This window comes from Apus apus, chromosome 26, assembly GCF_020740795.1.
Source record: "Apus apus isolate bApuApu2 chromosome 26, bApuApu2.pri.cur, whole genome shotgun sequence".
NCBI lineage: Eukaryota > Metazoa > Chordata > Aves > Apodiformes > Apodidae > Apus > Apus apus.
Genome location: NC_067307.1, coordinates 1,207,621 through 1,235,382, shown reverse-complemented (window position 1 = coordinate 1,235,382; position 27,762 = coordinate 1,207,621). Strand labels below are relative to the sequence as shown.

Genomic DNA, 27,762 nt, shown 5'->3' with positions numbered 1-27,762 from the left:
CCTTCCCTCACTCAGCATTTTATTTAGAATTAGCTCAGACTACAGGGCAGCTCTGAAGGTGGGAACAATAACCCATCACAGGCACATGCTGGAGCTGTACATCAACAAGTCCTTAAAAGAGGCAACAGATCAGCAGTGGAACACAGTAGACCTGCATGATAAACTTCCTCACTTGACTGTAACAGTAGGCACTGTTAAAGACCAAGAATCTCTTTCAAAGTAACTGTTAGTTTTATCACTAAAATCATCACTTAATACACTTAATATACTGCTGGGACTTCTTAGGGGGAGAGAGTCAGCTGAATGGGCCTCTGTGTGAGCTGAGATGGAGGGTATTGCAGTAGGACAGTGGACAACTTGGGTTTCACTGCTGGGAAGGTCATCTATTAATTGCATGTCATCCCTGAATGAGTGATTAAAGCAGATGACAAAAAAAAAAAACCTGTTTTCTTCTCAGCTTTTGGTTGATAGTGCCTCATGTTTTCAGATGCTTTCACTGACATCTGGCAGCAGTTTAAACACTGACTCATATTCTGTCTTCTGTTAGTTGGAAAACATCAGGAAAAGTGGCTTTCGTCATCCCAAAAAATTTCATTCAAGAAAAGAGAGTATTCCTGGTTTGGATAGTCAATTACCATTTTCTGATACACTTTTTAGTAGTCTGTTTTGGTTTTCTTTCTTGATTAAATAAAGGTAATTTACCTAATTGATCAATGTTCTTACAAAGGAAACAGAAATTCATCTTGCACGTGCCTGCCCTGGGCACTGGCAGCCAGGGTGTCTGACTCCTCCTGAGGAACAGGAAGGTTTGAGTTGACAAAATGTCACCTACCATGTAATTACACTTTTTAAAATCTGTATTTTTGCTCCAACAGTAGCTTGACTGACCCACCAAGCTGATAAAGAAGAAAAGCACGTTGAATACTCTGAAATTAAGGTCATTCCCCCCCTTGTTTACAGTACAAAAAATTTATTATTTTTTTTTGTTAGGATAATTTAAAGTTTAAAACTGAAGTAGACATATTCATTTTACAAACAAGATATTCTTCCATAAGTAGGACCAATAAAAACAGTAAACAAAAAAAAGCTATCTTTACAAAAGCTCTGTGCATAGCAACTTCATACCGTAGATAACTGACAAAGCAAAAAAAAAACAACCAACCAACCAAAAAAAAAACCAAAAACCCCTGACCAACCAACCCCAAACAAACCCCAGAACTTTACAGTAGGGAGAAATGAGGCCTTAATTTACAGAAAGGGAGGAAACGGTCTTTAAAAACCATGCATATTGGAGGTGTGCAAAGAAACAGGGAGAGTAAGATGCTATACCAAGATAAATAATGAAATAAAACGTATTCTTGTCAAAGGAGAACTCTTGTAGTTACCTATTGCAACATTTTCATCTCTCTAGTGGCAAAAAGGAAAGCTGTTCGGGAGTATTAAACAGCAGGAACTGAAAGAGGACAGATTTGCTTATTACATTGAAAAAATCCTTACACATAAATTTTTACAGGACTTCCTCTTTTTTGGTTGGGTGTTTTGCGACTGCCAAAGTCCTTCTTTCAGAGTCAAGGATTTCTGATTGGGTTTATTTACACACATCCTTTGTAAGCTACCAGGAAGTTCTACACTCATCTTGAGCACGATGACTTCGATGTGTGAGCAAAAGCCATGTTCTAAATCATTCCTGTGTTTCATTTTTTTCATTTGTTTGGCTCAAATCAAACCAGAAGTAGTAATTTTCCATGTTTACATCAACACAGGCAGCTACACTTGTCTCTTTAAGTGCTTGAAGTAGCTTTCTAGGAAGGTTTTCTTTCTACTGGGACTCGTGGCTCTCCTCTGTGGGCAGAGAGATGGAGCGAACACAAATAACTGAAGTGAAAGGAATGCTGAATGTTTCAAAACCTTTCCTTTTTTTAGCCAGCCTGTCCTTTTTTTTTCCCCTGAAATCTTGCCAAGACTTCAGTGATCTTTTTTATGTGCCTGTGCTGACGAAGCAACAATTAAAAAGGACGGACATTTAAGCAGCTTTTACTATTAAACATCTCAGTTTTTAACATTGTAATCCTTTCTGACTGGGATTTTGTAATGAAAATATTACTTGTGAAAGAAATGTGAGAGGAGTCAAGGTAGAAACCTGCTGCTCTTTAGCACATGGTCTAGAAATTCCTGTCTATCTGGACTATTTGCTGGGCACAGAATTTTGAGTCTAAGCAGATGATAAAATTTTAACAGTAGCCTGTACAGAGAGGGGCAGGGGAGGAAAATCCAACATCTTTATTCTTTGGAGCTGTCTGGGGGCTTTTAGTAGGTCAAAATGGAGGGGAGGGAGATGATCTATCAGGAATGAGCCTGGTCTGTCAAGATACTTTTGAAGTCTTGGACTCAATGTTGTATTCACTGTTTTAAGTTTTAATCCCAGCTCTGATAATCCTTGCTGGGGTGCTGGTACCTATGAGTGCATGAAATCCCTTTTTGTGGGTTGTTTTTTTTTTTTTTGGTTCTGAATGAATGACCAGGTATGACAGTGTGTCCCACCGTGTCACCAGAGGTGACAGTCCAGCACACTGCCACAGCTCCAGATGCTGACCACCTGTGCCTCTTCCCTATTTCAGGGATGGCCTCAGGGCTGGTTGCCTTGCTGACCTCCAGTGACTGCTGCTTCCTCCATGGCACCAAGAGAACCCCCTGTGTCAATGAACTTGCAACCATAATGAATGGTGAGTTATTCTATTTCATCTTTTCTGGAATGCAGACGCTTTCAGTAGCCTGAAGACCCTGACTAACTATATTTATGCTTCTTCCAAACACGTTATTCCTGCCAAATCTCTCTTTAAAGTTGTATCTAATTGCCTTTTGTTCTGAGATTATAAATTGGGCCTCAAGTTTTAGGAGACGCTAAACCCCCTCACCTTTTAAAAACAGAATTCAATAGCATTGAAAAAGCACCTAATGAAGCCCCTAGTGAAACCTCCCAGCAGAAGTGCAAAGTGCTTCCCACCAAGTGCACCATCCTGGGGAGGCCCAGGAGCCCCCCAGTTGGTTCACTGGTGTTTCCAGTCCTGTGGCGCCACGCTCCGAGAAGGAACGGTCCTGTCCATCCTCTCTGTTCCATACATGTCTCTCCTGAGCTGACCTGTGCTACAGGAGGTGTGAGGAGGACCTCCTCACACACTCTGCACCACAAGCAGGGGCACAACCCCTCAGCTGTCCTGCCCTGGGCTGTTAAGGGAACGATCTTCCCTGTTTGGGAGATGCAGGTGGGTGCCAAAGCCTGTCAGGTGAGGGGCTGTCAGTCACACACCCACCCACCAAGCCTCTGAGTCACTGCCTGCAGCTGGATCTGAACCACAGACCTAGACACAGGCTTTCTAGTCTGTGACTTATCCAGATTAGCTCCACAGTAGCTTCAGGTGAGCTCCACAAGGACCTCAGCCACGCAGATTGTCACAGTTGGTCACCACTCCAAGTCCAGCACTGAAGTGACCATCTCCTACCACAGACAGGGATCACCCAGACCAGTTCCACTCACCCATCGATAACCGACTGGGCAAATGGACAAGTACAGTTTCAGGGGCCAAATATTAAGGGTTTCTTCATTATCACAGAGATGTTATCACAGGAACAACTCTTTGTGCAGCCATGAATCGTGTCTGTGTTAGTGGGGTGTAAGTAGTGTAGCTTTTTCTCAAAAAAAGGCTTTCCAACAATCAAATTCTTGTGAGTCATCTCTGGTTTAGTCAGATAACTAGTGTTTTTTTTTATCAGGCTTGTTCTCACCTTCCCATTTCAGGAGAGGAGATGCAAAGGAGAACTAAACTTTTTTTACTCTAAAATACAGAAGAATTCAAAGCAATTAATTACTTCTATGAACTTCAATACATAAATGGAAAATACTTACCATTTTTAATGACTCAGGATAAAAGTGCATAAATTACTCAAATACATATTTACCCTTTATAAATGCACCCTTAAGATGAAGTATAACTGAACTTAAGGTGTTCTAACTACATGGAAGAACAATGTTAAGAGAACTCTTTCCCTCTTAATTGACACATTGAATCTAGAAAATAAACTCAGTACCTCATGAAAACTCTGGTTCATGCAAACCCTTAAGTGCTGCTCATTTGCCAGGAGGGTCTTTGAAACCTACCAGTTAATCTCAGTACCTGAATATTTTAATTGAAACAAAACAAAACAAAAAAAAAAGGCAGGGGGAGGAGGGTGAAAATCCATACATGACTTAGTGACCTGAATACCACAACGTAGCTAAAAGTTTGTGATGGTTTTGTTGATCAGGAAGAATCTTACATATCTTTGCACATGAATTCAGTCAGAGGGAAGAAGTGAGGAGCAATTGCAGCAGTAATAATATATCTCAAACTTATCACTACATTTTTGCATCATTTTTCTTCATTGTACAACTGGAGGAAAAAAATCCAAAAAAGGGTTTAACTTTCTACCTCTACATACAATAAGTTACAAGTTTATTTATTTAAATAATTGTAAAACATCTTACATTTTTTAAAGAGGTTAAACTATAAGCAAATACACACATACACCAAAGTTCCATCATTCATGTCAGTTTGTCCTAGAAATTCTTTCATGCTGGTACCCTGTTTTGTTGAAATCTTTTTTCTGCATAAACTAAATCGATATCTGAAAGGCTCCATAGAAAATAGAAACTTCAACTTTTTTCCCCTACAAAGTAAAACAAATTGTATCCAAAATATCAAGCTTGAATCATTTTGCCAATTCCTTTCTCCTCTCAATATTTTACAGATCTTCGGAAGGTTTCATGTCTTTCAAGAAAGACTTTGCATTTCTGATTCCATCCTTCTGTTGTTCATCCTGGCTCTTGGCTGATTCTTCTTTCATTCCCAATGTTTTAGGAGTTGACGTGGTTGTGTCAGAAATATGAAACAGGTAAAAGATGCAGACTTCTATCTTGTCCAATCCATAAAAAATGTTCCTTTTTTTTTTTTTTCCTGGGCCTGGCTTTCCCCCCAAAAAGGAGCTTGTAGTGCTATTTTTTTTTTTCCTTTTTAGTGGTCCATCACAATAAGTAGTTTTGTGCTGTAAAAGAAAAATGAAAAAAAAAAAAAAGAGGAAAAAAGGGAAGAGGGAGAGAGCAAAGCTGCCTCTGCCTTACATCGGGGGAACGACAAGACCAGTCATGGCTGAAAAAGAAAATTGACAGAGAGGAAATTCTGGTAAGTTTTTATGGAACAAAATAGATTTGAGCCCTTCACCCTTCTGTGTGCAGTCATGGATTGCAGCAGTGGCCTCACCTGCAGTTAAACCTCAGGGGTTTTTAATGATTTTATGCTTTAGTGAGAAGTAAGATGGTGAGGCTGAGGCTGACCAGGACCACAGCCAGCAGGCAACGTGCTGATCCACAGTAAATTCACCAAGAACCCGAGGCCTTTCTCGAGCTGAACGCTCGCATTCTTGCAAACTAGGTGATCTTTAAGATCTCTTCCAACCCAAACCATTCTGAGATGCTATTAATGATTCTAAAACCAGCATGGATCAGAGTCTGTCACTTCCCACCAGCCTGCTCATTTGCTTGCAGGAAGGGTTATGTTGGGAGTGAGGGAAGCTGTGACAGCAAATGGGAATGTGCCCTGGGCTGCTCACGGACTGTGCCAGAGAATTCCAAGTCCCCACTCCCTGGACACTGACCAGGGCTGGGGTTTCTAATTTAGTTTCAGAGGAAATGATGGCCCAGCCGTTCATTCTTGCTTGGTTTGCCCCATATGTCTGAATCACTGTAGTCCTACCTGGCACATTCCCAGAGCACTGGGCTTATGTAAATTATTTATTAGTCACTCTCACTGCCTTTAATTGCAGCTATATTCTTCAGACCTGACAACAGCAACATTTGAAGCTGCCTGGAACTGGTGCTGTTCCCAAAGGTTTTGAGGGGTAAGTTAAGTTTATATGTATTTATATAACAAATGAGTGAGTCATATTTTCAAAGGGGCCTCAGTGCAGTGCAAGGTCCTAATCCTGCAAAGATTTATGTTCACTGAAATTTGTGGGATTATTCATGTGTTTAAAGACCTGTCCTCTGAGAATGAATTTCACCCTTATGTTCCTAGTGTTTAAAAAAATGCTTAGGGCAAGATCCTCAGCTAACATGGCTCCTTTATTGGAGCTGTGCTGATATTAAACAACTGTGGATATAGTCTATGATTTAATACAATAGGAAAATAAATATTTTCATATTTTGTTACTGAGTGGGGCTAGAAGTCCCTGCCAATTTTGGCATAGCTGAAAGAGAAAGTGAAAGTCTTAAGTATCTACTTTTTCTAATTGCTTAGGAATTTGCTATTTGTCAATCAGGCAATTTTTCAAGCAGGCAATTTACATAACCCTAAAGAAAGTAGTTAAATATTGATACACCTGTTTTGATTTTTTTTGTTTGTTTTTTTTGTTTTTTTATGGGGGGGAGGCACGTTAGAAGAAGAGATTTTCTGATAATGCTAAGGAAGCTGCTCCTTTCCTACTCCTCACCCCCACACCCATAAAACCGCCCCTGGGGGCAGTGTCCCAGCCCTCTCCTCCAGCAGGGAAGGCTGGATCCCAGCCCTGGCCCAGCGCCCTGCTGGGCTGGCACCAGAGGGAGGCGTGTGCCCTCAGCTGCTGCCCCAGCCCCAGGGATCCCCCCGGCTCCGGCTGTGTCTGCACTTCCTCAGCTGCTCCAGGCAAAATCAGCCAGGTTTGCTCAAAGCGTTTAAACTGTTTGTCTATGGAAACGTGGCTCGGGCTCTTGCCTGAAGCAAGGAGAGGAGCACTCGCACAGCCGGGCTGGCCCTGCCCTGGGCTGCTCCCCTGCACGGGGGGGGTCAGACTGTGGCTGTCAAAGGGGCTGTGCAGGGGCAGCAGACCCTGGCAGAGCCAGCCTGGCTTCATTTGAGCCATGCAGGGTCCATTGCCACTGTACCTTGAACTCTTTTCCCCAGAGGGATAGGCCATATTGGCATAAATGTTTTTTTTCCTGAGACTAATGTTATCAACAGCATTAATTTTCTTTCTTTATTTTTTGTTAATCAAGGAAAGCCTCTTCCAGCCAATCAAAGCAAAGATCAAGCCTGAGTTTCTGCCTTCAAAAATATTTTAAGACTAGTTGTAGATGCAGCATTTTGGAAAATTCCTTAAAGTGCAGGGGAAGAACAAGCTATCCAGCAGTCCTGGACTCAGCCTAGTGATAGCAACAGCAAAACTGCCACCTGCAATCAGGAGGAGATTGTTACAGGGGCTCTGGAGGTCCCTCGTCTGCCTCCCTGCCCTTCCTCCTGAGCAAGTACCAAGTCCCTGCTTCCTCTCCTTACTTTTGTCCCCCCCAGCCCAAGTCTGTTTTGGCATTCCAGGTTGGAAGTGCTCCAGAGCAGAGCTGCTCCTCAGAAGTTGTTTGGATGGAACCAGCCTGTGGAAAAATTCAGGTAAAACTTGACATCTCTCCATATCTATATAAAACAATATATTTATTATAATAATATTTTATATATAGCACAGAAAGGACAAGCCAAGCCTGTTTCACTGGCATTTCATCCTAGTGCTGCAACTTCCCCTCTTCCCACAACACCTGCTTTTCCACAGCTCGTCTCACCAGCTTTGCTCTGTGCCTCTCTCTCTTTACATACCCTCATCTGCTGCTTCCACCCCACCTCCCCTCCCCTCTGGGGCTCCACTGTCAAAAGCCTCTATTCCCAGCCTGTATCACTTCTTATTGAATGTTTGTGAGGTTTGGATTAAGGTCTTACACTGCTAGCAAAGCTGTAATTATTTTTGCCTGTATTACTATATATTGAATCGATGTAACTTTTCAATAAAGGTGGTTCAATGCAGGACACTCCCTGATGAGTTGGGAATATAGAAACCACAGTCATTATCCCAGAGGGTCTTTTTTTTTTCCTTCTTCTTTCTTGGAGGGAAATGGAAAAAGAATTAGAGATGAGCCTTATTGTATTAACCTTGACAGCTTGCAATTATCAGCTGAAACAGTTGATTAAAATTGTCACAAGGTTGGAGAATTTTTTTATAAATAAATAATCAAACATGGATAGCACCCAGATGCTATGGTGATAGGCACCTTTAATGGGTGTAATTAATAATGATCATAAGCCTAGTGTGTACAAGTAGCCCCTGAAAATGCTGTTTTCCTTCATAGTGGAGAAGAACTGCAATTCCAACAGCTCTTTGGTAGGAACTGGAAAGGGGCTGAGTGCTGTGTATGTGCACACGTGTGCACATGCTGAACCTGTTCTTCAGGCCTGCTTTAAAAGCTGTGCTGTCTGGAGGAGAGGGATGTGGAGCATCTTCAACCACTGTAATCTAAAATGTCTTGCTCTCTCATAGGTTTTCCTCTCTGGGCACTGTTTCCAGCAAACTCCAGTCCTACAGCCCCACAGCTCTTGAAGAGGCAAATGAAGAGCTCCAGTGGTACTTCTCTGAGCCCCTTCACTGGATCTTCCTGCCCTGCAAGGCCAGAAGCAGCAGCAGGAGCAGCCCCTGGCCCAGGTGGGTTTGCACAGGGGGGTCAGGGAGCTGCTGGCACAGACCCTGTCACCTGTCCCAGAGCAGCTCCTCCCTGCAGGCTCTGACACCAGCCAACGGGCAGTTCCACTTCCAGTGTTAAGACCACAGAGATCTTTATAGAACAACACACCCATTTATTATCTATCATTTATTATTATATAACTAATCACCTGAAAATTATAGAGAAAAGAAAGTATTTTCAGAGGGAAGCAGAGCTGCCTTCCTTGAGCAGAAACCATCAGTGGCTGGGATGAAGGGCATCATCATCCTCCCAACTGCCATGTGAGTGAGCTGAATTACAGCTTCTGGGAAGGATGGTTACAACTAAGACACTACAAAGCAGCCAAAAGCTGCACTTTTCTCCTAGATCATTTATTCTTTTTTTCCTCCATAGAAAATAAACTTTTTCTGCAGCAATCCTTCTGTATTTGGATGGAAGATTTTAATTCATCCATTCCTGATCATCTCACACAGGTAAGAAACCTATCAGTAAGCAGTGGTTTTGTCTTTATTACATGAGAAGCAGGTTAACCCCATATTTTTTGTCAAGTGTATTCAAAAAATCTAAACAAAACCTGGGATAGCTGAGAGATGAGAGAAGTTACCTTGGCCTCTGAGTTACACTGATAAAGTGACTGTCTCACCAGGTGCTGTGTCTGCACAAAAGGCTCCTGAACAGGTATTTTTATTTCATGTTAATTAGGAACACCCTTAAAAATCAAAATATGTGTTTGCAAAGTTATATATGCATTAGTTGAATTATTAAAAACCACAGGAATGTACAGCCACTCTGTAGTTTTATATTTTTCCAATTATGCTTGAAAGGGTATATATAATTTATACAATATTATATATAAATATATATATAATTATATCAAGTATAATTATAAAAATGTATAATAACACTATAATTATATACCATGTATATTTTATATATCTGTAATTCCACTATACTACTTTTTTATCTGCAAAGGAAAAATCAGTATTGACTCTTACCCAATATCCCCCTTTCTGTGTGTGGCACCTGGCAGTCTGGAGTATTTTCTTCCACTAAAAAAATGTTTTCTTCCATTAAAAATGGAGCTCTTTTCCAGCCTAAATAAGCCTGTGACTTATGATGAGCTACTAAAATTAACATCCCATCGAATGTAAGACAAGTAATTAATAGTAACAGGAGATATTTTTGTTCAGTGAAGTGTTAGGAAGAAGTTTTAAATATCTCTTAATGTTTTCTGTATTTGGAAGCAGCCTGTGCTGCTGACAGCTCTGCCAGTGAACTGGGGAGAAAACTGTACTTGATCTTTCCAATATATCAGATTTAATCAGATGACAGATACATATTGTTCATATATATTGACATGATGTAAATGTCATTTGCAGCCTTTGCCTTCCTTAAAACACTGTCTAGGCTTTGGAATCCCTGCCTCAGTCACTCAGTGGGCACAAGCCCATTGCTCAACACTCTGAGCATGGAAGTGGCCCAGGTATTTTTACCTGGTTAGAATCACAGTGGAGAATTACTTCCCAATGCTGTGTCTGAAGTGTTGCCTGGAGCCAGGCTTTGACATGGAGCAGCAGGTCAGGCACTGGACTGTACCAGCCAGGGGCCACTGCCCTGTAAATGTGAGCCACTCCATCTGAATCCCAGCCCTTCCCAGCTTCTCCCTCGGTACCTGTGGTTGCACAGACTTTAATGCAAGGGGACTGGAGCCCCCAGAGCTGTTGACACCCCTGACTTTGTCAAGACAAGATACTAAAAATTAGGGTCTTCAACTCACATATCTGTGCTCCTTTAGTGTAGATGTCCCCTCTGCTAAGCTGAGACACTCCCTAAGGGAATCAGACTTGGATACCTTTTGGGTTGGCTCCGATCCCGATGGTTAATGGCACATCTGACCTTCTGAGGCTTGCCTGCTAGTCCTTGTACTGAGCTTGCATGTTTATGTTGAGATGTGCTGAGCTGGCCAAAGGTAATCTGGGCAGTCAGCAGTCCATGCTGCTGCAGCAGGTTCCAATGTGCTTTTCCCATCAGCTCCCATCTGAGAGGAGATGAGGAGGCATTTGTCTACTGAGCTGCCATGGGGTGTCACATCATGTTCCATCTTCCAGGGGCCTCTCTAAACTGCCGAGACACGTGACGAGGAGGGAGCCCACAAGTGTCTGACCAGGATCACCTGGTTCTCAATTTGGTATCTGGAAGTGAGTGGTGCTCAGTATGGACTGCTGCTTCTCCACCCACCATGTCCTGTTACACTGCAGCCATGTACATCAGCTGGCAGGTGGAAGAAGTAAGCAGGACAACAAGGGAGGTTATCCAAGGGGATTCCACATGCCTGGGCAGGCTTGTGCAGCCCGAAGCTGAAAGCCAGTAGATACACAAATTTTACACCTACCTAATACTTCTGATTTACAATATATTTTCTACCAGCTGTCCTATTCTCTCCAGCAGCTTTTAAGCATCACCAAGACTCTCTTCCCAAAATATATTTTCAGGAAAAAAATTCCAGCAGTACTGTAAACTGGAATAATAGGAATTCTAACCTGAAGATGAAGCTTGTACAGCTCTTCCTGTTCAGAACAGTTTTAATCCAGGCTTTAAAGACTGCTGTGCTCACCATATGTGGGGGCTGCATTCTAGATTTTCATTGTATGCCCTGAGGTGCTGGTAGCATTTCTAATATTCTCATTGCAACAGGATGCAGTAAGTAGGATGGAGACTGTATCACCAAGAAATTCTTGCCTCCAAACAAAAGACATAGTCAAAGTACTTTGCAAACATTACATAAAAACTCAGAATAAAAAATAATCCCCATTTGGGAGATGTTTTCTCCATGGGGGGGGAAATTCCAAGACAATGTCAGAACAGTTGCCTTACTGCTTTGGGAAGGAGCCTGCACATACTTGCTATTCTGTCTCCATCACTGATGCCTAAATTTGAGGAAAAAAAGAAAGAAATGGCATGACCAGCACACCTGTTCCTAGTGTTACAGTACAGGGTGATGGCCCAGCAGAGGAGACGAACACCCTCCCCTTGCTGCAGCACAGTAAGTCCAGTCAAGAAGCCTCTTTGGGACCCTCCTGTTGACTTCCTGGCCACATCTGTCTGTCAACACTGTGGGAAAGTTAATTTGGATATCAGGCTGTGTCTATCTGGATCCCTTCCAAAGCATATGCTCCCCAGCTTGCATCAATTTAAATATTTCATTTAGAAAGAACAATTTGCATCTATGGCTGAACTAGTTAAATGGTTACAAAGACCTGGCATCACAAACCTTGGGCAGACGTGTTCAACTGCTGCCTTTGCTGTGAGTCACACCTGGTGCTGCTGCTGCCTGAGTGACAAGTCCCACTGCACCAGGTATTGTATCTGCTGAAAACTTACTTAAATAGCAGTTGTAGCCTGTTACCTGTATTTATCTATCAGGGTGTTGGTGCACAAGGAGATCCCCCACAACAAAAGGGAAGAGCTCAATAATTTTCTATCAATTTATCCGTGCCCAAGTCTCTGCATCTCAATATGGATAAGCTATTTCAGAGAGTCATCATAACCTTGATTGATAGATGAACCCTGAATGCCTCAAGAGTGGATTGGTGTCAGTTAAATGCATGGATGTGAGGACTAGGTTTTTAGGTTTTGAGATTTTATGCTATACTTGATATTAAACTGCCATTTGTAGAATTTACAGATAGGATAAAATATGTTGTAAGCACTAAATGGTGCCTAGTAACCTACCTGTTTACAAAAAGGTTAAAAAAGACATAAACTATTGCTAAACAGAGTCTTGAGCAGACAGGACAGACATAGTAGACTAAGGAAAACCATTAATTTAAATAAAAAGTCAGTTGTTTTTTTTAATCTCTCCTTTTTGTGTCTCCCAGAAACAATCTGAGTGATTCTGTCACTGCACTGATTTGTGGTTAGAACCACCTGAGGTGACTTCTTACTGTGTTTAACTCTAGAGACTTCACTCTATTCTGGAGGCACTGATTTGCCTTTATATTATATCACTGTCCAACTGGCTTAAGACAAGCAAGCAAATTGTTCTTAAGTTGATGGGCCTTCATGGTTACATGTTTAAATCAGTTTAAAATGATATTACCTTGAAATAGTTCCTTAAAGCAGCTAAACCCTCTCATTTTCTACAAAAATGCAGTGAAATCAATACAGACCAGGTAGAGACAATGACCCTTTAGACACCATGATCATAAAAAACATTAACAAAGATAAACCCATTTTAAAACAGTTTACATAAATAGGTACAGCTTTTGGACCAGCAACACTTTCTATAGCTACAGTTTTTAAAATGGCTTCAAATGCTTCTTTTAATCTCCTTTAAACAGAGTGGAAAAGAAATTCTATTCTCTGTCAACATGACAGCTGTGAAATTACATGAGTAGATCAATGTCTTCCATTAAGGTGGAGAGGATGGTCTTAAAGCACAGAATTTTGTGTAATTGGGGCAGGGGAAGAAGCTGTTTCAGATATACAGCAGAATTCTCTAAGTTAGCTTTTAAAAATGTAATTGTTTTTGTCCAACACACTGAGAATTTCCTTATTATATAAAATAATCACAGTTTATGTAAGTCCCTGTGGCCCAGCTAAGGATTTATAATGCACCCAGATCAACAGGTGTGGTTTGTAGGGCTCATTTTAGAATTACCACTGCCTCTTGGCATGGCTGAATTCCCAGAGTTGTGTTTCCTCTGGTGTCTCTAGTGGAGTCTGAAGGAGCCAGATGACTCTTCAGGCCCTATAAAGGGGTTTTTATGGAGACTTGGAGCGTATTTATGTGCCGCGCGCCCCCCAGCCTGTCAGAGCAAGAATGGAGCACAGCTTTCCATTCTTATCTTAATACTCACATTTGTTGTGCAGATCACCTTTAAAAAGGCTGTAAATTCCTGGTCTGAGCCTAAACCTTGCAGCAGGTTTCAGGACAGGGGCTGTTCAGAGCTGGTGTTAACTCTGCAGGGCAGAGGGTTGTTTTACAAGGCCCTGAAGCCGCAGGAGGAGGCATTCCTCACAAAGGGCTGGCACTGGAATGCAGCCAGGGTCAGATCCTTCTTGGTGTACATGAGTGTCTGTCCCCTGTCGTTTTAAAACCAGTCAGAGCCTGGAGCACTGCTTTAATCCCCTTGGACTGGGTCAGGTTTGCACTGCTGAGTATGTCATGTCACTATTCAGCTAATTCCTGCATTTGCCCAGACTCACACACTGTGCTTTACTGAATATTAATGGTGTATTTTCTTACCTCTAAACCCATTTCCATTGCCACTGGAGCAGGCAGGAGAAGGAGACCCTTGGGGTCTGATGACAGGAGCAAAGGCACTCTTCTGTTTGACAGCAGGGAAGACGGAAGAGGAGAATGGAAGGATGGAAGAAGTGCTGGAGGAGCCAACTGTTGGACTTGAAGACATTACTGCAAAAGAGAAGAGTGAATCCTCATCAGAAATGCAATCATAGAAGAACAGCAAAGATCCTCATCATCACTGCAAATTGGGTCAGTCCTCGTGCAGACAATGTGAATGTAAGTAAAATTTCATAATCCCTTGCAGGGTGTTGGGTGTTTTCTGGTGTTTTCTATCCTGACACCATGAGCAGCTGTATCTTCAGTAAACTACAGTGCAGGTAAATGATCAAACAACTCAGTAAAAAGCTGTTTAACTGCTCATCCTTTTTTATATATCCTACACACACACTCACTCTTGCCAGAGGGAAATCAAGGCATGAAAGGAAAAGAGAGTTGCTCATGGTAAAACTAAAAATGCAGTAATACTGATTTCCAGAATTTAATTCCACTGTTGCTGCATTTCTGGTTAACAAGGTAATAGTTTCACAGGAAATCAACCCACGATTCAGCTCTCAGTTATTGCTAATAGAGGTCATACACATAAACATTATTTTAGAGTGACTTTTAAGTAATGTCTATGCTAAAAGTGGTGGCTATTGGCTTAATAATCTGAAGTTGTAAATCCTTCTGCAGTTCTCATTGTGGCCTTTGCCACTTAGGAACCTGCAGAAGGCTAAAAACACGAAGGAGCCACAAGTAGGATTCAGTATTCCTCTGTTCTGGAAATATGGGCCCATTTTCTAATCCATACTGAAAAATAGCAGCACGCCAATTAGCACCAAAAATCTTCACTAAATCCTGAGAACTTCTCTCCAAAGGCATCACTTGCTGTTTTTCCTGTGCCCAGGGAAGGGAGCAGCACTCACAGCCGTAGGGGGATCCCGTGGGGGAGCCGTTGATGAAGCCGGGCGAGCCGGGCACGCCCAGGTTGGACATGGGGACGTTGCTGTAGCCGTTCATGCTGTTGCTGGAGGTGCTGTAGTTGGACTGTTGAGGGGTGGAGCTGGATGAGTAACCCCGGGGTGAGATGCTGCTGGTATTCCGGATGTAACCTATAAAAACCACAACACGTTTCCAAGCATAAGGGATTTGGCTTCTGACTTTCTCCTGTATATTCCCTGCTTCAATACATTACTTCTTTAAATCCAGATTTAAAACATTTAAGCTAGTGCCATTGCTTCCATGCTTTCAAGTTAAGGAATATCAAGTTTTAAATCAATATGAGAAACCAACTGATGTATCTGCTTCTAATGTAATACATGAGTTACAGAATATCACTGATGTGTATTTTTCCAATAATATCTGACTTGTTAAAAGTTGAAGTGTGTTCTAAGACCTTGGAAAAACAATGTGTGTGGCTCATCTTTTTCTGATGGTAGAATTTATAATATATGTGGGGTTTTCTACCATTTTAGAAGGTTATACTTTTCAAATGATGGTTATGAGGTGCTACTGTTGGTTATACTACAATGATTATTAGGCTGTCTTTTTCAAATTACTGATGAATTACAGCTATAGCAAGTACATTACTAAGGGCAATTATCCCCATAAGTCTGCAGCCTGACTTTGAAGATACACTATTTGGGGGAAGGAATAAACTGTGTAACTAAAAACCAATTTTTGTCTTAAAACAAAATCATAAATATTTAAGAACCAAAATTCAGGCTCTTTTTTCTCCAAAAAGTGACCTGGAAAACACTACAGCTCTCAGCATTAAAACACAAGGCAACTATTACAGCTGCAAAAGTATTTTCCCCAGAAAAGCTTTCATTAGAACATGTGGTCCAGTAAGTACTTTAAAAGTTATCAAGTCAGATTATTTCTGCCCATTTATATTATGAACCTAAATATAAATATTTATAAATATAAAACTAAAACATAATTATTATTATTCAGGGCCTGGTAATGCCTTATTAAAAAAAACAGCAAACTTATTAACATGATGCCTTCTGCCATGGCACATGCTGTATTAACTTCATGCTGTATTGCTGTTAACATGTCATTTTATGGCATGTTTTCCTAACAATAATATATCTGGAGTAAATGTAACACACAAACCAGATGCAAGTTGGTAAAATTAACACTGAAGAAGCAGCCTGAAAAAAAAAATAATTCCCCACCTCTTTAACTGAGAGAGGTTTTTTCTGTTGCTGTCCTTGTCTTTTATGAAAACAAATAACAACAAAAAAAAGATGTAGAGGGGAGCAGGGAGAGAATTCAGGGTTAAGTTGGTATCAAAAAACACACAAAAATAATTTCAGCCATAGCTGCTCTGCTGCCTGGAGCAGACACAGTGTCAGCCAGCATGGCAGCACAGAGCTGTGTCCAGCTCTGACAGGTCAAAACCACTTTCCTGTTCATAAGCTGAGCAGGTAGACAAGTTGAGGAACTACTATGGGAGCAACTGTGATTCATTTCTTAATTGTTTAACACCATCAAACTTGCAGTGCTTACCTTGGTTGTTCCCCTGCGTTGACTCTGAAATGCTGACTCCTAACTGGCTCCCATAGGAGTTGATTCCCATCATGCTGCTGTGAGCAGGAGAGCTGGACAGGGCTGGGATCTGGGCAGGATTCCTGGGGACACTGTAGAGAGCTTCTGCAATGTCTGCAGCTCGTTTCAGGATGATGTCCTGCAGAGGGAAAGGGACAAGCTCAGAACCACGTTTATCACTGCCCCGGAGCCGCGGCCCTGGCGAGGGCAGCCACGCTGACCTGGTTGTTGTGTGGTGTCCCATACAGGGCTTCAACTAGGTCAGCAGCTCGTTTCAGCAGCATTTCCTGCAGGATGAGCAGATGCATTAAATGGACATTTTAACAGAAAAGGGTTTCAGTGCAAAACCACGTGCTAGTGATTTCTGGAGCGACTCGTCTTTGTGTGGGGTCACGCTGGAAACTGGGTCCCTCACAGAGCTCTCCTCTGTGAAACTGACCCCACTGGAGCATCCCAAACGAGACATCCCAAACGAGACATCCCAAACCCCCGGGCCCTCGGGAAGCAGGGAGGTTCCCGGCGGAGCTGAGCGGAGCTCTCCAGCGTCCTGAACCGCTCCCGGCCCCGCGGGGACAATTCCAGCCTCCCCCGCGGGCCAGGGAGGCAGCGTCAGGGCTACAGAAGATACAGGAAGATACAGCAAAGCCTGCTTCACGCCAGGCGTGCTGCCCATCCTGCTGCTGGAAACACTGAGTGTTATGTGTTTTTTAGGAGCAGATGAAACCTCTGGAACCAGTCCCTCCTGTCTGCCACGTGTCAGTTGTCTGCAGAGATTTGCCATTATGCAGAAATGCAAAGAGCCATGAGCATGAAGTGGGAAGATGAGCTGCACTGGACTCACTTCAGCAGCAACAGAAGTTCACAGTGTTTGAGCTCTGACTGATAAAAATGATTAGTAACTGTGGGTTCTACATGATCAAACTCCTAGTTGTACCTACAACTAACTGGTGAATTTATGATCAGATGTACTTGTCATTTAATATAAACCAACATATTATTTGGCTCAATAAAGTGCTTAAAAATATTTTACCTTAGCTAGTCTTTCAGGGTCACCAGGATGCCTTGGGATGACCTTTTGCAGTCTTTGGAAACCATAATCTATGGTAGGTTCATTTAAAGCTGAAAGGAAAACAGAAAAAAAAACAAAACCCAAACCACATTATATGAGTACATTCCTGGGTAAGTCTTTTTTGTTTCATTTCTAGGGAAGATGGATTTCACAGCCTGGCCATAGAAAACTGCTCCTTGCCCAACTCCTAGGTGGATCCTGCTCAGGTGAGCCCTGAACACTGTCTAGGACAGGCTGGAGTAGGAAGAGAAGCTTTACCAGAACTTCTGCAGGAGGATCCCTCATCTCTTTTCAAAGGTAACAACACTTCCTGTGCCACTAAGAAAGCTGAACACACAAAGCTTGTTAACATTGGACCATGCTACACAGAGCAGGTCCCCTGACTCCTGGTACCCCAGCTCCACCCATTTCATTGTACAGCTGGTTCTGTCATGATCTGTATAATGAACTGCACAGTGATCCTGGACAAACCCTCAGTGTATCTGTCATTTGTTAAAGAATTAGTGACACCTTTCTGCTTACAGCCAAGCCTTGATAGAATCCCCTGCATCCAAGTGTGCACCCAGGTGTGCTCAGCCCCCCTGTGCCTGCTCATTCTGGTGGGCACAGAGACCTGAGTCTACAGGCTCATTTTCTGCCAAAATTCCAGAAAATGCATACAGAGGTATTCATATGTAAGCAAATGACAAAATGTATGTGCATGTTATTTGCAAACCTTCTAACTGAAGGTATTCCAAAGGGTTACACTATTGAGCTTGGCTTAATAAGGGAACAAAAAAGCTTGACTTAAAACTACTCCAGTTTCCAGTGCTGATTTCTCACCATCCATCAAAGGCTGAGTTAAGAATTTGAAAGATGCAGCAGGGAAGTGTTGCCACAAAATACTCCTTTAAGGATATTTACTTTGCACAAAACTGACCAGTAAGATAGCAAGTTATGGTGCAAATGCAAATGAGAACAGGTTGGTTACACAGCCAGAAATCAAGAGTACCTTACTACTCATCTAATAAACACATTAACCCCCCCCAACATTCTGCCATCACAAACTAGGGCACAGCTATTCATTAGACACATCAGCTTCTTCAATTGTGTGGGGCTATTCTGCATACACAGCCACTTCACTGTAATGATGTTAATCTCTAGTGGATAAACTAGGTATTTTGACCCAGATCCTCAGTCAGTAATAGCTGGCAGAGCCCTGCTTGCATCGCTGATGATGCCATAAAACTTCAGACCCTTCAGTAATCTCTACTTTGAAACTGTGGCAATAATAAGTTTATTTCTGACTATTCAAAATTAAACTCCAAATTAACACAGAAACCAACAGCCAGTTCTGTAGCACTGCACAGTCATAGGCTTTGACTGTCCCTTAACACATCAGCATTACTAGCCTTTACTAAGAGGCACAAGCACAATCTTTTAGCATTCCCTTATCCTTCAGAATGTGCACTAAAATTCAAACACCATATTCATGCTGAGAATCTTGCTAAGAATTCCATGACACATGTAACAACACATGTGAGTCATTCAGTGCTAGCATCTTCTGTCCTCATGAGCCATTTGTGATTCTTTTGAAACAAAAGAATAGACATGAAACACCTGGTGACATCAGCCCAGCTGAACACACCTAATGGCAAGATGGCACTTAGAGAATCTTCCAAACTATACACAGCATCTTCCAGGGTAGTGGTCTCAGACACCAGAAGAATGAAACTATCAAGTGAGACAGCCTGTAACACTGATCCAGATTCTCTGTTTATCTGTGTCTGTCTTTGGTAGAACAACATGAAGGTAAAAGGTCATATTCCCCACTGAGATACATTTTATATTTACTTTTTATTAAATAATCATGGCATGGCATGAAGTTTAAATATTACAGGAGATAATCAAGTGGGAATTGAGTAGAGAAAACCCAGACCTGAGAATTTAGTCTTGGCTATACTTAGAATGTCTTTGCTCTCCACTGGGAGCCATTCTGGTTTGCTTAAGGAGTTTAATAATACACATTTCAACTGCCACAGAATCTACATCCCATTTGGGAAGAGGGTTTCTTTTTTGGGGGGTGGGTTTTTTTGCCAATAATCCTGAGAATTACAGGCCAATTCTCTCAAGAGCCTATACATCATTATGTGCCATTTCTCTTGATTACAAGTCTAATCAGTTAAGTTATATATCTCAAACTAAGCAAAAGCAATGTAAAATATATAGGAGTTTAAACATGTATGTATACATAGCTGACTAAAAATAGCTAATGGGAACATACAAGATGCTAATTCAGGAAGAAAAAATTGGCCATTATTCAAGAAACATTTTTCCAATGGATTGACACGGACATTTTCATTCTGATAGATAAATGGCAGCAAATCATTTCTCAGCAATCCTGAATTGTTCTAAGGAGAGCTCAGCCATTTTGAATCTCTGTATTTATTATGTCTTTCAGCACAAAAGGCTGCAACAGAACTGCCTTTTCATTTTTGCTCATTAATGAAACAAAAATATCTCTGTCAAGTCCTGCTACAGACCAACATCCAACATTTGGAGAAGTAAATGGTACCTTTTCAAGGGAAGGGCAAGATGCAGACTCCAACAGCAGGTTTCAATAGCTCCAGCACAACACCACTGCCACTGAGGAAAGAGCTACTGGGGCACTAGTGATTTATCTACATGTTACATAGAAATGTGCCAAAATTATATCCAAATGCTCTGGGGTTCATGGATTGAGAGACCATAAAGGGGTCTGACACAGAAGCAGGCTGCTCATAATTTCAGATGCCTGATTTGTAGGAGATAAACCCCCCAAGAAAACTGATTCAGGTGCAGCAAAACCCCTTTGGCAGCTCTCAAATCCAGTGTTTCGGGTACGAGGTGCCTGTTCCATTTCCCAAAGCATAGCTGGAAAAATTGTGCATGACATAATATAATGTATGCAAAAAAAGAGCTACTATCTAGTGAATAAACTGAAGTGTAGGTTTCACTCTAGCATAACTGTTCTAACAACAGAACAGTTACAGTCAGAGTGGGGAGAGGTCTAAATGCCCCTCAGCCTGCCTGACTTAATTTCTGACAAGGCTCAGACAGGCTATGGAGCAGCTGCTTCTTTTGCATTGTTCCTTACCCTCCAAAATCCAGGCTTCCATTTTAAAAACAGGTCTCCAGCTCTTATGACTCACTTGAATAGGAAAAAAAAAAAAAAAATCTCACACTTGAGTAACTGATGCCATGACATCTGTCTGCATCTGCAAAACCTGAAACAACAGCTCAGTCCCATTCATCTCAACAGGGACCAACTCAGATACCCAGTGATAACAGTGCTGACATTTAAAGTATTAATTATTTCACCACACATCAAAGCACATAAGACTGTTGAAGGAAGATGATGTTATGAAGGAAGATGATGTTATGAAGATCTGCACAATTTACCATGAGTGACAGCTCATCCTGACACTGCCAGTGCACACCGTGGGAGATGTGCACTCTCCCTCTCCCCCATCACAAAAGGGCCACAGCCAAGGACCTCAGCAAGGTTCTGCAGCTCAGCTTTGCTTTACCCCATGGAGCAGAATAAAGGGAGCAAGTCCTCTGCAAAGTAGCAATGAGAAGAATTTATGCCTCTAGAAATAACCTGATCCAGAACACCCAGCCAGAGGGAGCACAGTGTTTGCAGTGGGATGCCTGACCTTCTTCAAGGTGTGAACAGGGAGGGAAAGGCACCAAAGGCCTTAAACGGCCAAATTCCAGCTTTGCATTAGTGACTACCTTCACTCAAGGCAGCAGTAAAGGATGCTTGGTATTGACCCTACAGAATAAAACACTTGCTATAACCCTGCTCCCCTGGGCTTGGGAGGCACATCCACACTGGGCAGCCTGCTCTAGGGGACATGCTGTGGTCCCAGGTGGGAAGGAAGATGCCAGAAGGGCACTGCAGGGCTCCTGGGTTGGGGTTGCTGCGTTGGTAGCTGCTGCAAACACCCTGCTCCCCACACAGCATTCCTCCCATTCCATGTGCCTTTACTAGGCTACAGCAGAGGCAGGGGCTGGTCTCTGCAAATGTTTCCTTCACAGCAGTTGTGTTCTGGCCAAGTGATCTTGCTCTTCCAATTTGCAGAGCTCACCGCATTCTTCTGAGTGTTGTTCCCACAAGGAGATAACAAGACCTTTTCAAAGGTACTTACAAGCTTTAGCAAACCAGTACCCTCCTATCCCTGGTACCTGGCATAGAGACTCGCACAGCACAACCTGGGAGTCCAACATATCCTACAGATTATTTTATATTGCATTGCTCTGACAACTTAACCCCTGGAGGATTTCTGCTCGGCAAGGAAAAATTATGTTCAAAATCTCCCTGATATACACATTGCCAGGTTAGCATCTCTATGAGACAGTAAATGCAGAGCTGTGATCAAACTGAAGATATAAAAGCCTACGAGACACATCCTCAGCTGGCGTAAACTGATGTAAGGGTTATTAAAGTCAAGGGAACTATAATGGAACTCCTCACAGTGGCAGAGTATTAAATTTGTGCAGTATTAAAAGCAGAGTATGAGGCTACTGCTGGATTAGAGGCAGAGAACAAATGTCTTATTATGCCAGGAACAGCTGATGAAAGAAAAGTAATTCAGAAGCTGAAGATGTATGTGTAGCCCATAGTCTCACCAGATTAAGGTACACACAGGGACTAAATGTTTAGTTGTGGTGATTTAAAAATAGACTTTTTATCTCTCACTTCAAGTAGATGCTTAACTACTGCAGTATGTAAGTCGGTTCAGCAACTGCTATTACCATAAAACAAGCCATTTCTCTAGGTATTTGCTGTACTCTCCAGTACACTGTTAGATGTCCATAGAATCCTGTTGGTTTCACTCATAAAAGTTTTCCATCTGGGAACCTTATGGAAAAGGTCCACACATCACATTTTGGTGGTGAGAGGAATTTGATGGCTGAGTTGCAGCACCTGAATGATAGCACTTAGGAGTGGAAATGCTGACAGAACCATAACTCCAGCACTGCCAGCACAGCACACTGTGCAAGGAGCCCGTTATAAATACACATTACAGGACGCAGATGAGCTCCCATAACAGCTCCACTGTGGCATTTAGATTTACCCTTGAAATTTATATCTTATTTTTTATATTCATCTTTTCAGCAGTTTGTCATTTTCTTCTTCAAACAATCTGCATTATTGTGGCTCTAAAAAAAGACCTCAAGTATAATCAGGTCGAGCACTAATATGTGATTGTATATTACCTTTTGAAGGCAGGGGCAGATACAACATTGACCAAGATCATTGCTTTTCTGTTTCCATGTTTCAGAAGAGCATTGGTGGCCTGGTGATTAAAAGTGTCAGGGTTTAAGGCTACTTAGAAGACACTTAACTGAAAAGTGAAATCACTGGAACGAAAATTGGTTCTATCCTGGCTCAAACCAGGACAAAAGGATATTACTAGAACCTGAGAGATCTCTTTCCTTGGCTATCTTCAGCTTTCCTGTGTAACTCCAGGAAAGTGGTTGAGCTTTCTTTGTCCTTCTGTAGCAAGGTCTCATGTTCAAACTGGAAGGACGTGGCTTTCTGGAACTGGTTGCCCATGCCTGATGCAGCAAGGCCCTGGTGGACATTCTGAAGTCTGGTTTTATATCAATAATTATTCTTGTTATACCTGGGAAGTACCTGTAGCCAACCACTCACTGTTTTTCATATGACTTGACCCTTCATGCTTTTCAGTGAGGTTGTATCTCAGGACTTATTAATTATGAAGGAGTTAATACAACATGACCCTGAGAGCAGGGGGGCTGCTGGTTGCTGCTGTGTTACTAGTTCTGACAGAATGACATCTTCCCACACTTTTAGTTTGCAGGATTTCACACTTCTCAGCCTCCTAGGCTGAATGTAAAGGGAAGGGATTTAGAGGAGAAATTCTCCTTTATAGTGGCAAATACAAGCCAGGAGGGAAGGTGTCTTATTTGTGTCTCCAACCTTCCTGCATTCCCTGCTACGTTACCTACAAACTTCGTGTCAGCTCAGAGGAATATACAGCAAGATGAAGTACTAGAAGTACCTGCAATCTGTTCTAGTCTGAGATTACCCTTCTTGTTGTAGGGAGGCTGGACTAGATGGCCTTAGAGGTCCTTCCAACCCAAGACATTCTATACTTCTATGATACCAAGAAAATAATGAAGTTCAATTACTACAAAAAGACCCCAGATTTTTGTTGGGATGCACAGGACCAGCTTAATAACTTATAAAACCTATTGAACTGTCCTCTTCAATATTTTATATACTTTTCTGCTGCACTCTACCCAACAACTAGCAGCCCTTCTGCAGCCTGCTATCCATGTACATCTGCATTTTATGGGCAGTGGCATCTAAACAATCTGGTTTCCTGAGGCTGTTTTCTGGTAGCTTCTCTGCTGTCTAATAACATGGCTCAGCTCTTCACCCTTTCTTTCAGTGGAGGATTCATTTAGATCTCTCTTATCATTTTCCAGTTTCACAAAAATGTGCTGGAACTCTGCATCTTTGATGCTCCTGCCTTTCTGATAAAATCTCAGAAATTGGTCAAAAGGTTGAAAAGGTGTTGTGGAAGTCCTAAAGCAGGCAGAAGGACCTTGACTGTTTCAGAATCACAGCAGCTTTCTGAGAGCAGAGCCACGGAAAGCAGAACGAAAACAAAAAAAGCCACCCTGTTATTTTCATAGTTTAGAAGTTGTTTTTACTGATACTAGCAGCAACAACCTGGGGGAATTGATTACACAGGTGAGCCTCTAACCTAATAGCTGTGTTTATCTCATTTTGCCTGCCATGGTGGGAGAACTGCAGGTTCTTGACTAGACAGATTGAAAAGTTGTCTGCTCTCCCCTTGCTCTAACAGCTCAGCCTCTTCTGTGAAAAGCTGCTGGTAGCATATGGCAGTGAGCACCCACTCACTCCTCAGAGAATGCAAACAGATATCCCCATGCCAACAACAGCAGTAAACCAGGGATAGTATATTTAACTTTCTTCTCTTCTGCTGGCTCCTACATACATCTTCATGTCCTTTTTTGTGGAAGCACTCTAATTACCATGTCAAAGAACTGCACTGCAGTCTGACTCAAGTCCCCCCTAGCTGGTACAAGTAAGCCTGCCATTTAGAACAGCTTTACAATAATGAGAAGACTTTTCTATTACACATCTCTCTATCACTCAATTCCTAAACCTCCTTCAGCACAGCTACCAACAGCACAGAGCTGGTGGCCCCCAGTAATGCTTGTGCTGAAGGCACTGCCAGAGCAAGGTCTCAAGAAGCAGAAAATGGCATAAAACAACTTCACATTTAAACCTGTAATAACAAGTAAAGAACTAACACACTCCCCCTCTCTGAAAGTAACCACACCGGGGCTAGTGCAGCCCCTACAAGCCCTGCACTGCACATGAATCAATGTCTCAGTGAATAAAATGCCTTTAAACATACATAACTGATCACTAACTTAGCATGTGTACTAACAAAGGATATATAAACTGGCATAAGACAGTAACAGGAGCCTGACAAATCATTGGTTCTTTCTAACGTCCTGAAGTGTCAGATTTTCAGTCAAATGTTTCCACTTTGGGAAAAATTCTAATTCATTCAACAAGTATTCAAGTTTTTACCTTCAAGTTTTTAATAAAAAATGTCTTGGAGCTTCATTATTATTTTTTAGTTAAATACGATTTAAAATGTAACAATTATGATCTGCAAAGATTGGTTAGTGAAGATTGTTGGTAGAAAGAGGCTTAAAAAAATTAAATAAATCCTTCAATTTTGAGAAACCTGAGTATGATTTGGTGACAGCAAAGTCATTCAACTTAAATATAAATCCACCCTTTAGAACTCAGTGCACCATTACTCTTCAGTCAGGCTTCAGAAACTTTAGTCTATACATTAGATGCCATCATTTTTACTGCTGATGCTGACAGTGCAAGGAGATGGTCTTCTGGTCCCACCTGATTTATTTTTTTTCAGATCTATAATGTTCTCCAGCTAGAAGAGGTGAATACAGGGCACTAAATAAGTTGATAATACATTTAAGAATTAAAAAAGCCCAACATTTATTTTTCACTCAGTTCATTGGCTTGTCTTGATACAAGATGCTCTCCCTTGTCCTCTGGGATTACCTTGAAAATGAAAGGTTACCCCCAGTGAGAGGAAAATGGAGAATAAATACAGTTATAAATAAAACATATTCCAGTATGTAGAACAATGCTATGCTGTCTGTCCATTCAATCCATCTATAGGCAGACACTTATCAAAACAGCATGAGCTTTAATCTGGAGAAAATATTAACATGTAGTACCAGTGCCTGAGCACCCCTGCACAACAATGAAGCTATGTCCTGGTGTCCAAATGTCACCACTAGCAGAGTGGCCTTCAAACAGCATTAGGCTAAAGAAAGCAAGCAAACAAGCAGGGAGTTGTCAACACTGGCTACCAAAACAAAGAGGCTGTGAGCTGGAGCTCCTCTAGTGCAAATCACCTACCTGTGTAAATAAACCTGCCCGGTGCTCCTTTGCAGAACTGCTTGGATTTGTATGATAATGTCACTTCAACCACCCCTGGAATGTGACGTGGAGGTGTTTGCACTCGGATGGCATGAGGTGTGATAAGCTAGGGAAACACAAAAGGAGAGGCACTGTTATGTCATGGCTGTGTTTCCCCCCCTGCAAACATGCTTTAAGCAAATGTATTGCTTATTCCTATACAGGAGACACTACAGAGCAGGCAAGTGATACACCTGGTCTAGTTTCTTGCCTCCAGGAGAGGAAGACATGTTTTAGGATAAATTGTGATAAGGAAAATTGTACTGCTTATGCCTGTTGGTTAATTGCTGGCTTATGTCTGGACCCAGAGGGAATTCTTCCTCCTTCCCAAAATCTAACCCTTCCTTTACTTCTTTGCCTTTATCTGTCTCCAAACACATAGAATGGTTCAATTCCATTCTGCATACTGAGCAGTTGGCCTAAAGACTATCCCACAGCCAAGAGTTCCACAGATAAAACCTGTTCCCTGAATTTCCCTCACACAGGTTTGTGTGGCCTGCCTTAACCACCACCATTTTTGTACCACTATTGGAACAGGAATTAACACTGTTTCCTCCACGCTTTCCTCAGAAAATGAGTGTTTCTTCAGTGTAGCAAGAGGGAGGCACCTCTACCTACCTCACTCCATACAAGCATGGTTCCAAAGACAACTTGCAGCCCATCAAAGAAGTTGTCTCCAATAATGATCACCATGGCTCCCCCTGTGGTCCAGCCTTCACTCGGGCTGATTGCTTTGATGCACGGTGTGGCTAAACAAAACAAAGCAGACAGCAGAACTTCAGGTTATGGTGGTGGTTTTTTTCTTCCCCTCACCCAGCTTTGAGACTTTGCAACACTGGGTGCAAACCCTTGCAGCAGGTTCTGTGCACACTGAGCAGTCCTCAATCATCCTGATGCAAACTGTAGCTTTGAGCAGCTTCCCCTGCCCACTGGAGTTTCTGCTTCACAGCTCACAAGAATTCCCTGCTGCTGACAAAGGCCTAGGACAAGTCCCCTCCAGCCATTCACCCATGAAGGCTGCTGTACCATTCCATGAAGCCCAATAATAAATAAATAAGTAAAAGTATGTTTTCTGCCTTGCTAGTGTTAATTACTTGCCTATTCATTACCAGCACTTAACATCGTGTCGTTAAAGCCTAACAGGCCAACTGCAGTGGGTGTAAAAATGAAATGCTTAAGTGATTGTGCAGAGGCTGTTTAAAAAAGCCCCCACTCATTAGCATGTGCTCACACAAAAGCTAAACCCTGTGGAAAGAGAGGGAGATTAAGATTTATTAAGTTTATCAATAGGTAGAAAGGATATGAGACTATCAAATGTTTCTTCCAGTTCCTATCAGGACACAATTTCTAATAATTTTCTGGATTTTACAGAGTAGGTTTTTTTTTCTTCTCTCTTCCATATGTTCAAGGCCTCTGGACTATACATCCCATCAGGAACCCAATATGGTTTCCAGGCCATAACCAAAGTCAATCCATCACTCCATTCCCAATGTTGACAGGGTCAGAGGTGGAGGGGAACTTTGGCAGTGCTCCAAAAACATGAGACTCCTTTGAACAGCCAGTCAATCACATCCAATCAGTCAAGGAAAAACTGGATGGCTTCCTAGGCTAGGAATCCTGGGATTTTCCTTCTACCATTTCACTGCCCGCTGGGGGAGAATTAACACCACTCTGAATTCTTTACTGATTCAATCATTTTCTTCCAGTTCATTAATTCTTCTTTTAGGTTGATACAGGGCACAGTTAAGAAGTGG

General features: G+C 42.1%; 1 protein-coding gene across 1 annotated transcript in view; it reads right to left on the bottom strand.

The window, feature by feature from the left end:
* Positions 1–950: 950 nt before the first annotated feature.
* Positions 951–27,762, bottom strand: part of EBF2 (EBF transcription factor 2) — a 135,212-nt gene continuing 108,400 nt past the window's right edge. The window contains exons 9-16 of the mRNA XM_051640869.1: positions 26,627–26,757; positions 25,949–26,075; positions 17,419–17,507; positions 16,610–16,675; positions 16,350–16,527; positions 14,762–14,947; positions 13,797–13,964; positions 951–5,183 (exon numbers count right to left, since the gene is read on the bottom strand). Of these exons, the coding sequence (XP_051496829.1) occupies positions 5,152–5,183; positions 13,797–13,964; positions 14,762–14,947; positions 16,350–16,527; positions 16,610–16,675; positions 17,419–17,507; positions 25,949–26,075; positions 26,627–26,757 (977 nt within the window). The 3' untranslated portion in view covers positions 951–5,151. The remainder of the gene's footprint in view (positions 5,184–13,796; positions 13,965–14,761; positions 14,948–16,349; positions 16,528–16,609; positions 16,676–17,418; positions 17,508–25,948; positions 26,076–26,626; positions 26,758–27,762) is intronic.